The sequence below is a fragment of the Phocoena phocoena genome, chromosome 18 (genome assembly GCF_963924675.1).
Source record: "Phocoena phocoena chromosome 18, mPhoPho1.1, whole genome shotgun sequence".
Taxonomy (NCBI): domain Eukaryota; kingdom Metazoa; phylum Chordata; class Mammalia; order Artiodactyla; family Phocoenidae; genus Phocoena; species Phocoena phocoena.
The window spans coordinates 18,092,639-18,106,951 of NC_089236.1; the positions used below are offsets into that span (position 1 = coordinate 18,092,639).

Genomic DNA, 14,313 nt, shown 5'->3' on the forward strand with positions numbered 1-14,313 from the left:
GAGCTCTAGAAATTTAAAATGAGACCAAAAGAAAAAACCTAACCAGAACACAACAAAACCCAATCCCCACCCCGCAAAAACCCCCCAAACGAAAACCCAACACAATAGACAAATTGTAAGATTAAGTTGAGGAAATCTCCCAGAAAGTAGAGCAAGACGACAAAGCTGGAAATTAAGAGAAAAGATAAGAAAATGAGAGAACCAATCCTGGAGGTCTAATGTCTAGATAAATAGGAAGAGACAACAGATAACAGAACTATTTCATTAAAGAAATATAGTTCAAGAAAATTTCTCTGAAGAACAAAGTTTTCAGATTGAAAGATCCCTCCCACCAAGCACCTGGTATGAGGTATGAAAACTAACTCTTACTGGGAACAGAACATTGGGACAAAGAGAAAGCTATAAGCTTGAAAAAATTGGCCACGTATACAAAAGATAAAGAACGGCTTTATCTGACTTCCAACAGTCACCCTGAAGGCCAGAGGTGAGGACATTTTCAGACTTCAAAGCAGCAACACTGGAATGTAGCAGATGTGTTCAAAATTGGGTATGGAAGCTACTCAAGAACTGAGTACCCATACCCTGCCAAAATAGCAATCAAGTGTAAGGGTAAAATAACATGTTCAAACATACAAGGGCTCAAAATATTCACCTCTCATTTTTCCCTCTCAAAAGCTACTGGAGGATGTGCTTCACCAATATGTGGGAGTAAATCCAGGAAAGGGGAAATAATGGGATTTAACTGGAAACAGACCTGACATAAGGAAGACAAAGGGAATCTCTAGGATGCTGATGGAAGATGACAGCTGTGAACCAGTACAGAATGAAGCAGATCAAGATGTTGATTTCTGCACAAAAACATTTTCCATACTTATCAAGTGTCTTCACTTTATTTTAGTGCATTGCCTAAAATCCCTGCATCTTTACTGTGAATAAATGGACTTCTCAACTTTCCTCATCTGTCTACAGGCTGTTTGGGTTATAATTTTTTGCTCCCTTTCCTAGCTCTTTGGTTTCCCACTCTCTAAACCAATTTCAAGTTAAATTTTTATTTAGTTCAATATTTTAAAGAAATTAATCGGATCCAAACTTAGAAGTGATTTTTGTTTGAAAGGTAACCAAACTAAACCCAGAATCAAGATCAAAAAAAAAAAAAAAAAGAAAAAAAACCAGAACTACTTTTAATTACTCCTTTTTGAGCTAGTATTCCCATCCTGGTTCCTAGTGGGAAGTTCCTGGCAGCCAAATGTATATCTTTGTTATAGATAAAATCAGTTTTAACTTTTGGAGATTCTCATCTTCTTTCCACTAGACAATCATGGTTAGGTAACCTAGAGCAAAGTAACTTTCTCTAGGAAAATAATTTGCACATCATGCCTAGGAGAGTCCAAGGGTCTGTTTCAGACTTTGCAGTTCAGTAGAATTGTTTTGTTAAGTGAAATTCTTGCCCAGCACAATCTCTTCTGGCTTAAATAAGCCATGTCTGACTATTTTCTAAGTTTCCTTTTCATAAGGCTCTATCTAGAACAAAAATATTCTAATTCCTCCAAGTTTCTACTCCCTCCTTTCCTGTCCGTGTTTATGTGGAAGGACTGAAGAGAATCTGTGGAAAAGAAATTGAATCACAAAGAGTGTGCCAAAACCTTCCCCACAGGAGAGCTTCTACCCCTTCTCATTCAAACGGACTGATGGGACACTTTCACGGAGCCAGATACAGCTTCTCCAACTAGCACTAAAATACTTGGAAGTAACATGCATGAAGTGAATTTCGACAGATTCTTCAGGCTCTGTTGCCCACCTTATGGTTCACAATGGTAAATTATTTGCCAGGAATTAAACATAAATAAATTTTGTAGGTAAAGATGTGAGCTTTGGCCCTTTGGGGCCATGAAAGTCAAAGATAATTCCAAAAGCAATAAGAAGTGCTGAAATCAATTGTGACATTTGTCTTTCTTAATATATAATTTACAAATAAGTTACAAATTATATAGCAGTATTTCATATAAAATATACACTTCCATCCTACTCATGTACAGTTGAACAGCAGTAAGAATAAAGAGATACCCTATGCATATGAAAATGTCCTTATTTTGTTCCTAGTATTTCTAAGTAATGCAAATGGACCCCCCAACAAGGGTAAACTGAGAGGAATTCTCTTGATGGATCATAACCTAAATTAATTCCACTGACCACTGGGGTTTCTTTTGCATGACTCTAATTTCAGCTTGATAAGCTAATTTCATGAACAGGCACTAGCTACAGATTTATAATATTTTTTTCCTACACTTATTAACCCCACATTGGCAGAATATTTCTTTTTCAGGCATAGTCCCAGCTTCATAACCATAATCCCATGTTAGTTCTGTTCTTGCTTTCACATACCTAGAAAGTAGAAATTTTAAAAATAATCATAAATTACCCTGAATAACTACCAAATGAACCAAATTTGATTATATCAATTTTCATATTAACATCATTAACCATCCTCAAAAATATGGTTTTCTCTCTCTCTCCAACAACAACCAATTTGGAATGCTCTTTTATTAAGAATAATCATTTAAGTTTTATTTCAAATCTACTAAAATCATAAGTAAGAAGAAACTTGTCAATATCTACAAGGAAGGAAGTGTGTTTTGCAAACAGTGGAACCCCGTAATGTGATGAGGCATGTGGTGTGGTAGTTGGGGGCAGTTTGGACTCAAAGATGTAGCATTCTGCATCATTTATCCTCTGAACTGAACTGGCTGAGGCCTGCCATCCTTAGCCTTTTCAGGCATTAACTCTAAGAGGAAATAAGAATGAAAATTTCAGCTATTTAAAATTTTATTGACCACAAACACTTTGGGATAACTGAATATTCTAGGGTGCCAGATATGTGGGGCTATAGCATATATCTTCTCTTAATATTTTTCTACTGTTATTTTTAAAGTCACAATTTCAAAATGAAATCATATAAAAAAAATTTTCAAACCTGTTGGTGAAGAACGCCACCAATGGAAAATTTCTGTCATGTGTTTCTACAAAAACATTCTGTACCAAAAGATTTGGGCAACAACTATGCTGTTAAAAAAAATAAACACAGAGGTTAGACATAGCATCCAGTTTGATGCCTTATTCTTTGCAGCATTAGAATACCATTCTGTTTCCAACACATCTAACTTATTTTTGTTTATATCTTTTTTTTCCTGACTAGTATATAGAATATCATAGCTCATTACAATTTTGTTGACGGTAGGAATCCATTCAGAAAAGCCCTGTTTTGACACTCTTACATCTTTCCAGTAGAAAGGCAAAATGGTGCAAACCCCTATAGAAGATAATCTGTCAGTATTTATCGTTATTATAGATGCATATCTTTTGATTCAGCAATCCAGTATCTGGAAATGTATCCGACAGATATATCTGCACATGTATCCATGTGTAAGATTATTCACTGAACATTGTTTTTAACAGTAGAAGTTTGGAAACAATCCAAATATCTATCTAAAGAGGATTGGTTACATGAACTTTAGGATATCCACACATTGGAATTCTATGCAGCTATTAATATAAACAAAAAGAATGAGGAGCTCTGTGTACTGATTAGAAGGATCTCCAGGGCACGTTGCTAATTAAAAAAAAACAAGGTGTAGGACGGTAAATATAATATGCTATCTTTTATGTAATGGGTAGGAATAAGAACATATATTTATATTTACTTGTATTTGCATAAAGAAACTATAAGAATACACAAAAAAGTAGTAAAAATGATTTTACTATAGAGGGTGGAGTGGGGGCCGGGTGAATGTGGGCACAGTACATTTTTTTAAAACAAAACAAAAAGTTTAATATGAAGAATGTATATGACCTGAGTTTTACAACACAGTCAAACAGACCCGTTGGAAACGGTACCTGTATACGTAACTGATTTCTCTGCTGAACATGACCTTCTCCTTTCTCCAAGGCTTCTAACATGATGATACTATTTCCTCCTATTACCACCATTCCAATATATTGTTCTGTTGCCCACTAGCTGCCACCTCTACACATTCATCTATCACCAGATTCATAAAGGGATCAAATCCCAGCAATTTTCCTCAGACATATTTGCCACCATTAAATTTCAATGATAACTTCCTGTCCACACAGTTTTTTCAATTTGGGCCTGGTAAGCTTTACTCATGGTGCCTACTTGGCAGGGTCAGAGCTACCTTGATACAGAATTCTGTTTGGCTGTATGTATGTATGTAGGTATTCTCTAAGACTTTTTATTTTATTTAAACTTTGAAATCTCGTGAATGTATTATCTAAGTAGAAAATTAAATTTAAAAAGAAAGAAAAGCCTGTTTTTTTCCTCCTATAAAGAAGGGATGGACCCAGCTGGTGAAACCAACCATATAGTTGTAGTGCAGCCACCATTCAACATAACCTACCAGAAAGGAAGCCACAACAGTCCTTTGCTAGAGATCATTCTTTTTTTTTTTTTTTGGTACGTGGGCCTCTCACTGTTGTGGCCTCTCCCGTTGCGGAGCACAGGCTCCGGACGCGCAGGCTCAGCGGCCGTGGCTCACGGACCCAGCCGCTCTGCGGCATGTGGGATCTTCCCGGACCGGGGCATGAACCCGCGTCCCCTGCATCGGCAGGCAGACTCTCAACCACTGCACCACCAGGGAAGCCCTAGAGATCATTCTTTAATGATCTTCTGGCTCTCCTGGCATGTTTAATAGCTCCTAGCATGTTTGGCAATAGTGTAGAAGTAGTGAAAGTGGAATAGAGAAAAGCAGTTGTAGGAAAGAGGAAGGGAGGAGAGGATTCTGTTCCCTGTTAACCAAGTATCCTCCTAACTAGGACAGAGAAAAAGAAAAAAGCCGAATAAACAGATTTATCTAGCAAGGAGAAAAGCTCTTTGGTTCTAAAGATTTTCCGACTTAAGAGTATTTTCTCTTCTGATGGCACCTGAATTACATGTAAAATTATCACTGAGGACTTCCCTGGTGGCATAGTGCTTAAGAACCCACCTTCCAATGCAGAGGACACGGGTTCGAGCCCTGGTCCGGGATGATTCCACGTGCCACGGAGCAACTAAGCCCGTGCGCCACAACTACTGAGCCTGTGCTCTAGAGCCCGTGAGCCACAACTACTGAAGCCCGCATGCCTAGAGCCCATGCTCCACAACAAGAGAAGCCACCACAATGAGAAAGCCCGCACACCACAACAAAGAGTAGCCCCTGCTTGCCCCAACTAAAGAAAGCCTGTGCGCAGCAACGAAGACCCAACGTAGCCAAAAATAATTAATTAAATTAAAATAAAAATAATCTCTGAACGTCAACTTCAAACTACTCAAAAGTCATTTTAAAGAGGTGTTGAGGAAATTTCCTGGTGGTCCGGTGGTTAGGACTCCACTTTCACTGCTGAGAACCCAGGTTCGATCCCTGGTCGGGGAGCTAAGATCCCGCCAGCTGTGCGGCGTGGCCAGAAAAAAAAAAAAAAAAAAAAAAAAGGGGTGTTGAGCTTCGCAAAGGGAATGCATAAAAGAATCATGGGCCATGCATGCTTCCCATTACTTTAAGGGAAAAAGCAAAGCTGCCCATCCCACTAATTCAACCCCAGAGAGGAAGAAGAGCTCGGATACAGATCAAAGAGAAAAATTAAGGCCATATCCAGGGGTCAGAGTACTAGAGTGGACCTTTCCAAAGATGTGTGGAGGGTATCAAAGTTCCCATCCTCCTTCCACGACTCCTCTTCACTCTCCTGGATAGGATAAGCAAGGACAAAGTGGAGCCCAGAGAGTAGGGGGCATACAGGTGGCTTCCACATGGTCCAGTTGGCCAAAGAGAGTCTATATACACACTGGGACTAGAGGTTGAAGCAAATTTTTTTTCCTGTAGGATTCCTGGGACCATACATTCTTTGATAAACATGTATGACGGTAGGAGGCAGGATAGAATAGCAGTATGATGGGAAAGCTACAAGGTAACTCCACCCTACACAGTAGTTATGGCCAATAATACAAGTTATCCCTCTTATCATGAAGATGCCAGGAGTCTTAAGTCTTGAACCTTAAAATCAAGGAAATCATAAATATTTCTCTGTATAAACAAAAATAAATCTCATTACATATATCCTAAACATACACTGAAACAGAAAACGACTATGGTTTAGGAATAAAAAAGGAGTAAGACAGTAAAATGCAATATTCTGATAAATGTACTGGTTTTCTGTACTAAGCCACTAAACCACTCAAAACTTAGTGAGAGTAAGCAAAACATAAGTACTCCCAACTGATTTTTTTGGATAGAGGCATTTCTGAATAAGACATACTGTATTATATAAGACACAAAAGAGAAGCTTATTCTATGTGTCCCATTGTGATTTTTTTTTGAAGTAATGAATCTTGAAAACCTTTCAATAAACATATATGATTTTCTTACTATTTCTTATAGCTTTCTCAAGCAAATGTTTACTGTGTGCCAGGTACCTTTTAAGCACTTTATATATAATACATTTAATCTTCATAACATCCTAGACAGTTATTATTATCTCCATATTATAGGGGTGGGAAATACAGCATAGAGAGGTCAAGTAACATGCCCCAGGTCATGTGTGGAGGACTGGCATTTTTAAAAAATTTTTTTAATTGAAGTATATTTGGTTACAACTGGCATTCTAATCTAGGTAGTCTGGCTTTGGAGTCTTTTAATCATATTTTCCTCATGAGTTTGTTAAGAAGCCTAGGAAAAAAAAATGTGTTTAGACATAGGAACCTCAGCCCATATACTCACATTAAGGAAGCGGCCCACATTTCCTTCTTTTGTGGCATCCAATAAAAACACACTCCCTTTATTGAACTTCTTTAGAGAATCAGATGAAGCATTCTTGGTTTCACTTGGTAACTCTTTATCACAAAAGACCTGCTGGTTTTGACATGCTGGAGATTTTTCCTCTTGGGGCTTTTGTATTTGAATCTCATTCTGATCATCCAGTGTGACTGTTTGGTGACATCTGCCCCCTGGTGGAGTTTCTTCTCTACATTTAGTTATATCTATCACATCTGATTCAATCACAGGGTTGCCTTCAGAATCTTCAGCTTGGTTTGAGCTTGAGTCCTCTAATAAACATTGTGGAAGGAATTGTCAGGAAATATAATTGGCTGAGCAATAGTGCTGAGAGTAACAATACTAATTAAATGCAAGCTTGTGCTAATTATTGCTAATCCTTACAATGTATTAAGGTAGACAGTACTCCAATTTTACAAATGAAAACTTCAAGTCTCTGAAGGCTTAAGGGATTCACCTAACTAGCAATAGTAATGAGAAGTGGGGTAAGAAACCCAGAAATATCTGACCCCAAAGCCTGCCTTCTTTCTACTACATAACAATGCCTTTTTATGAATCTGTATACATGTTGCTTCCTGTTACTATATTTAATCTCTACTCCTTAGAAACTGACTTACCTCTCTTCAACTTTGGAATCTGCATTTAAGTGTATTCTAAACAGCTGTAACAGAGAGGGTATTTAGGGAGCACTTTAGGCCTTTAATATACCAATGAAAGGCCTGAGGAGACCCTGATGGAGTCACCCTCTATAAGTCCCAATAGTAATAACTATTGCTATGGGTTTTGTATACATTAGTGTTTGGAGTTTTTACTAGATGATCATTCAATAATTACACTTTTACAAACAACAGTACTTTAGAAGAAGATGAACTACTTATTTTTCTTATCGAATAATGGAAATAATTTTTTGAAAATATTCAAAAGTATGAATGCATGTCAAATGGAATAAAATGATTTATTTTTAAAAAGTCATTTGTGTCACCTAATTCAGTGGCACAAAGAAATTATACTTCTCTAAAATTAATGTTTTTGATGTAATCATCACTGTTGCTGGCTGCTACTCCTACATGTACTCATATTTTAATCATGCGTTACTTGTGAGCCATAATAGTACATAACTAATTTTTGTGGTACCTGCTATATACATTGTAGTAGTCAATGGAAATGACAAAAGAACCAAAAGTAACAGTAGTCGTATGACTCACATGCATTAAATGGTGATATATCAGAATGTCATCCCAAAATATGCATCTCTGACATAAGGACTATTTTGAGCTAAGGGCAATTGAGTAGCAATACAGGAAAAGCTCAGCCCTCCCCCCATGTGTCTAAAAGCAGGATATAAATTTACAAAGGTGTCCCTCCATCTATAATACTAGGAAGGACAAAAGTTAATTACCAGAGATAACTTTAGACCTTTGTCAGCTTGGAGACTGAACCAAAGCAATCTACATAGCATACTTGACTAACTAGCCTTTATCTACCATTGGTTTCACATGTATCTGGGTTCCCACAATTTCCACCACGAGATATTCAAGGCCCTTTTCCTTTGTCTTGTTATTCCTCTAAAAATTTATTGTTCTTTAACTAAGATACTAGATAAGCCAGAGTTCTAAGCCACCTCTCTGAGTTACTCATCTCTGAGTACTCATGTGTTATGTGTATAATATGCATACTAATAAACTTTTGTTTTTCTCTTGTCAATCTGTCTTTTGTCAGTCTAATTTACAGGGCTCTGGCTAGACAGCTTAAGATGGGTAAAAAGAGATTTTCCTCCTCTACAGGTGAAATTATTATAAGTGCCCTTTCTTGATAGACCTTTTCTGTCAAGGAGCTGCCTTGCCTCCCCCAGTCTCCATCCTTTAAGACCAGGTAGGGAGTTGGGGGTGCAGATGCAAGGAAGCCCAAAGGCAGAAGAGGCAATAGTTGGTCAGTTCTTCACAAAGGGTCATGTCTCAGCAATGCCTCTCCACTGAGGGATATATTGAAATGCAAATGAACAAAATCCAAGTTTGTCAGGTTGTAATATTAACCATGGCAGGTCCGGTAACACTGAAAGATAAGCACTCAGGGTAGCAATATTTACACTTTTTGCTAAGCATCCCCTGCAGCAGCACTGGCTGGAATACTGCAGGAGAATGATGTGTCTTTATTTTTAAGGAGCCTAAACGAAGGGTTAGGAAATAGCTGCATTGGACAATGCTTCCAAAGCCATAGATAGACTATGCAGACTTGGAGCTGACCACCCCTTTCTCCTGCCACGCATCAAGTCATGGTTGGCATCTAGACCAGGGGTCAGCAAACTTCTTCTGTAAGGGGCCAAACGGTAAATACTGTAAGCTTTGTGGGCCACATGGTCTCTGTTGTGACTATTCAGTCTGCTGCTATAGTGTGAAAGTAGACAGAGACGACATGTAAACAAGAGTGTGGCTCAGTTCCAATACAACTTTATTTAGGAACACTGAAATTATAATTTCCTATAATTTTCAAGTGTCACAAAGTATTACTTATCTTCCCATTTTTTCTCAGTTATTATTTAAAAGGTAAAAATTATCTTAGCTCATAGGCTATACATAAACAGGTAGTGGGCTGGATTTGGCCCACCAATTATAGTTTTGCCAACCTCTGATCTAAACAAGTAGAAACTCTTGTGATGAATGCCACATCTTTGTTATGGAGTCTGAGAAAATGAGCCACAAGTACTGAGCAAGAGAGACAAAACGGCAGAAGAGGCAAGCAATAAGACTGAAACAAAGCCTACCTCTCATTTCCTTGGCTTTAGAGTTCAGATGTACTTGAGTTGGTTTAAATCCACCATTATCTTCTGAGGTGACAGACTCTGAGGAAGTAAATCCCTTAAAAGAAAACAAGGAAGATGTCTTTACTTCCTAGGTCAGGAAAAAAAATTTAATTTAGCAGTAAGGCCTCTTTCATCAAGTGTCAATCTTCACAGGCTATAGCTACTAGATTAGTTTTGAAAGCCTTTCTGAAGTGATGGAGCCCTTATGGCTGTATTTCACTCCTAGGCACTTTAGTGAGCAACAGCTATGAAAATTATAAGGACTGTCAAGACACTCTTTAGGCATTATAAATTCAAAATAAAATTCAAATACACCTGTCTGTATCCCTCAATTCTGATGCCAGATTATAAATTTGGCTTCAACTATAAGATGTGCAAAGATTAAAAACACGCTTTGGCTAGTTACTTCAAAGAAAAGGTTAAAGGAATTGCCTGTCTCCATGAGTTGCAGACACTGCAGTCACTTTAAATGGTAATGATAACTTTCAAAAAGGGGTATATGCTGAGCACAATGCTTGGTACTCAACTAAGTGCTCCACACATGTTGACCATTATTATTATTATTTATGTACTTCAATGGTCAACATGTGTGGAGCACTTAGTTGGGTGTCAAGCATTGTGCTACAAAAAGTTTCTGATGTTTATCTCATTTAATCCTCTTAACTCTGAGACAGATACTATTATTCTCATTCTACAGATAAAGAAATGTAGACAGAGAGATGTCAAGCAGCTAGTAAGCTGCAGTGCTGGAGGGCAAACCCAAGCCTATGTGATCCCCCGGCCCAATCTTTTCATAATCATGTGGTACTGAGGAGGTACCTACTGAATGTTACTAGGCAGAGGGCAAATATTTGCACACCACCTAGGGCAGAGTTTTTATTTTTCATCAACAAGCCTTACCGTGAACTACCATAATGTCTGCCTGTTCTTTTTTTCCTGCATCATTCTGTTTTGAAGTTACAGTCTCTGACTATTCTTCTCAGTATAGACTGAAAAGTGTACCTTCAGAGGCTATCACGTAAAATGTTGCTTTCTTGATGATTCTTTCATTAGGCTGCTTCTCTTCTTTCTCCTACATCTCACACCATCTCTCCTTAACTTAAATTACTCCATCCTTTTTTTCTTATTATGTAATACTATCAACTCTTGAACACTTTAGCTTCTTCTACAAATTCTTAGACTGGATAGCTCTCAGTCTCAGTAGAGTACACTGTCAGATCATGACCAACATTCTCCTTATATATCTAAGTTGGGAACATGCCAACCACCATGGAAGATACTAAGTAAATAAAACATAGTCCTAACACTTTAACAGCACCACATTACAAAATAATAAAAGAAATCCTACACATTATTAAGTAATACAAACAATTTGAACTAAGTAATAGTTAATGTTCTCAGAAGGGCACCATCTACATTTTGCAGTTTTTACCATCTTTTTCCCATTGTGTTGAATACTGGCCGTCTTGGTTTTAGGACTTCTAATGACTGAATGATACTGAATTCTTGAAATACTGTTACATTTCATTTCTCTGAAAAGGAAAAAAAAGTTATTCTGTATATCACTAAAAATACTCTTTATTGTGCCCTGAAATATAGATAGCTTCACTGTTACATAAATATCCATTAGAAATTAATCTAAGTTATAACATCTATGCCTACCCCTCACTAGAAGAAAAAAGTATAATCATATTTTAAAGTCAATCATTTTTGAAGTATATTAAAAAACTGAAGAAAACCTAAGAAAAGCTTTGCAAATAAAACGGTGATAGAAAATAAAAAGAACTGCAAAAGTTACGACATCCATAAAGAACCTGATTAAAGTCAAAGTTTTTAAAGGTAAGACTCCACAAATGGAAACTGAGGAAATAAAGTATGTTGGCTAGATTTTTAAATATAAGTGCCCTAGATTTCTCACAGTGTTAAACTTACAACTGTGAAGCAAGTTGACATACAGGAGATATATAGGAGTGGAGGTAGAAAGTAAGAAAGAAAGATGAAAGAGAAAGAACTACTCTTGATCAACAGTATACAGCATAGATCAATCTTGACTGGGTTCATAAGATCTCACTCACATAATAGGCTCTTTGGGATTATTATGGAGCTTAGGTGGACACTCCTCAGTCACAGCACTTCTAGGATATGTTTCCAATTCTAATGGGATAACTTCAACCTCACAATCTGCAACTTCTATTTTCCTCTTTTTTGAAAACATATTTTTCATAATATTCTCTTCTTTTCCATTTTCATCAATAGCATCAGGATTCTCAGTGTTAGATCTGCTTAGTAATCTTCCTAAAAGAAAAAAGTAAAAGAGCTTAACACAACAAAAAATAACACAATTACTAGCAACAAAAGGGCATCTCTTCTGCTCCGTTACTGAAGAACCCTGTAGGGTATACTTTATTTCTAGAATGAAGATTAAACACTAACTCATCCTAGAAAGCTATTGTAAGAAATAATATATAAAAGACCAAGAAGAGATTTCGTATCTCCCAGTACATGAAAAAATACAGGGCATCTAAAAGAAGTATTTGTCTGTTGTGGTATAACATGAAAGAGAAGAGATTTAGCTACAATAATATAAAACAAAAATACAGATCAGAAAGCATTCTAGAAAATTAGAGAGGTGAACTCTAGTCTTAAAATTTCAGCTTTTGTGTCTAGCTATAAATGCTTTATCATTTAAAACCTTTACTCTTTTTATAAAGTGACCTATTTAAATCTGTGGTGATATGTGCCTATTCTCATATTAAGCCCTAGTGTAATTAAAATCTTCATCTGAAGCTTACGCATTTTCTTTCAAGGAACTCAAAATTATAGTTAACAAGTCAAAATTAGCAACTAGATCAGAGAGATAACTTAGGTGCATTTTCTAGCAATGCAGATAAAGCCAATGAATGATACTTTCTGGACACGATTTGGCATTTTACGGGCAGCATCAAAGAGTTATTTTGAGAAATACGAGACATGAATTGTCTAGGTAAGTTGTGTAGTATGTGTGTCTGTAAGTGGTATGTGGTAGGGATCCAGGTGTGACTATTCTGAACTCTGATAATTCTTGCCCTCACTGAAGTGAACCTGGCATTTCAGATGAGGAGGGTTGCTCTAGTCCCTGCTGCCTAGCACATTTCCTTTAGATTGCGTTGAGAGTCGTGTTTCTCCAACCTTTCTCATTTCATGGTACGCACAGAAAGTGAGGATTTTTGCCTGACACTCTGGGGTAAAAGGAAGAGACAACTAGAGACCAACGTGTCTGGCCTGTGGGATATGGCCTGAAAGAATCAGTAATTGCACAACTGTAACACACTGGTTGGAAACTTTCACTCAGAACATGGGCAACTCTCTTGAGTCCCTGAAATGGAGTGAACTGCTTTGCCTGAATCATCACCTCAAGGTATTTATTACAATGTTAACCTATTAAATTCTAGCTCAAGACACTGAACAAGACAGTCTTTGATTAATAATCTTTACCTTAGCAAATCAGTCATTTAGATTTCCTATTTAAATAGGAAGCTTTCTTACCTTACCCCAAAGCATCTGCAGCCACAGAGACCAAAAAGTGTGCCTCACACAATAACCCAAGTTTTATCCCTTAGCCTTTCTTTTCTGGAACACCTGATACCTCCTCCTAAGGCATTTCATCCCTTCAGTGCTCAATTTCCCAGTCACTTGTCTTCCTCTGATGCTCCTCCTATATATTGTTGCTCTTGTCCTTGCTATAAGATCTCAGTGGCCCTGACTAGTAAAATGGAGATTCTGAAATGTAGATCTTACTATAGAGTAATGTGAAAGTAAACCTTTGCTTTACCTGAATAAATGCAAACAAACGTCCCTCTGTCAATGTCATCTAGGCAGCGTACTCCCCATCCCTTCTTCTCAGTTTTGAATACTTGTAGCCTCACTTGAGGTCCATGTTGGACAACTCGGTTTTGACACATTCGTCGATTACATTTGCACAACAGGCTGCATTCATAAATGCTGTCAATAAAATATACAAGAGAAAAATCAATCAGACATCTTAAATTAAAAGCATAAGCACTTTATATTGCTACGTCACTAATAATTACCAAGAGAGACAGACTAAGTGTGAAGGCTCCTAGAGCTAGACTGCCTGGTTCCCATCATAGCTCCAGCATTTACTAGCTGTGTGACCTTGAATTTAACCTCTCTGTACTTCAATTTTCCATTTTTAAAATGGGGATTATATGATACTACCTACTTCTTGGGGTTGTTTTGTGAAGATTAAATGAGTTGGTATCTACAAAGTGCTTGAGACAATGCCTGGCACATCGTAAAGGTTAGTTCTTTAAAAATGTCTACGAAGGAAATGTCTAGGAAGAGAAAGTCTAGGAAGAAAATTTTCTGTTTATTTTTATTAATAACAACCATGAGAAGTTGAAAATTCCCAATTCTCAGACAAGCTTTGCACAGTATACATCTTAATGGGGAACCGTCTACCCAAAGTAAGCTAACCCTAGCAGGGAAAGAGTCAGACTCAAAGCAGATGAGTGTTAGCAACAGTCTGCATGTTACATGTGTGCTCTCTGACTTCCATTTCCAAGAACAATATACAAGTTTGTTTTTTTTAATGCCTTAATTTAGATTTTTGGTATAAGAAATTAAGATTTAACAACATTTATAAGACTACAGGCCACAATGATAAAGTACCCTTCTTCAAAGATATAAATACCCTGC

At 37.2% G+C, this 14,313-nt stretch overlaps 1 protein-coding gene and 1 pseudogene across 2 annotated transcripts in view; both read right to left on the minus strand.

The window, feature by feature from the left end:
• Positions 1 to 2,253: 2,253 nt before the first annotated feature.
• Positions 2,254 to 14,313, minus strand: part of SETDB2 (SET domain bifurcated histone lysine methyltransferase 2) — a 39,205-nt gene continuing 27,145 nt past the window's right edge. The window contains exons 7-13 of one of the 2 annotated variants that reach the window (XM_065895880.1): positions 13,427 to 13,596; positions 11,691 to 11,910; positions 11,048 to 11,147; positions 9,577 to 9,670; positions 6,762 to 7,087; positions 2,972 to 3,060; positions 2,254 to 2,382 (exon numbers count right to left, since the gene is read on the minus strand). In XM_065895880.1, the coding sequence (XP_065751952.1) occupies positions 2,265 to 2,382; positions 2,972 to 3,060; positions 6,762 to 7,087; positions 9,577 to 9,670; positions 11,048 to 11,147; positions 11,691 to 11,910; positions 13,427 to 13,596 (1,117 nt within the window). In that variant the 3' untranslated portion in view covers positions 2,254 to 2,264. The remainder of the gene's footprint in view (positions 2,383 to 2,971; positions 3,061 to 6,761; positions 7,088 to 9,576; positions 9,671 to 11,047; positions 11,148 to 11,690; positions 11,911 to 13,426; positions 13,597 to 14,313) is intronic. The other variant, XM_065895881.1, reaches the window with a different exon arrangement.
• On the minus strand, positions 3,484 to 4,127 carry LOC136137852 (small nuclear ribonucleoprotein G pseudogene; annotated as a pseudogene).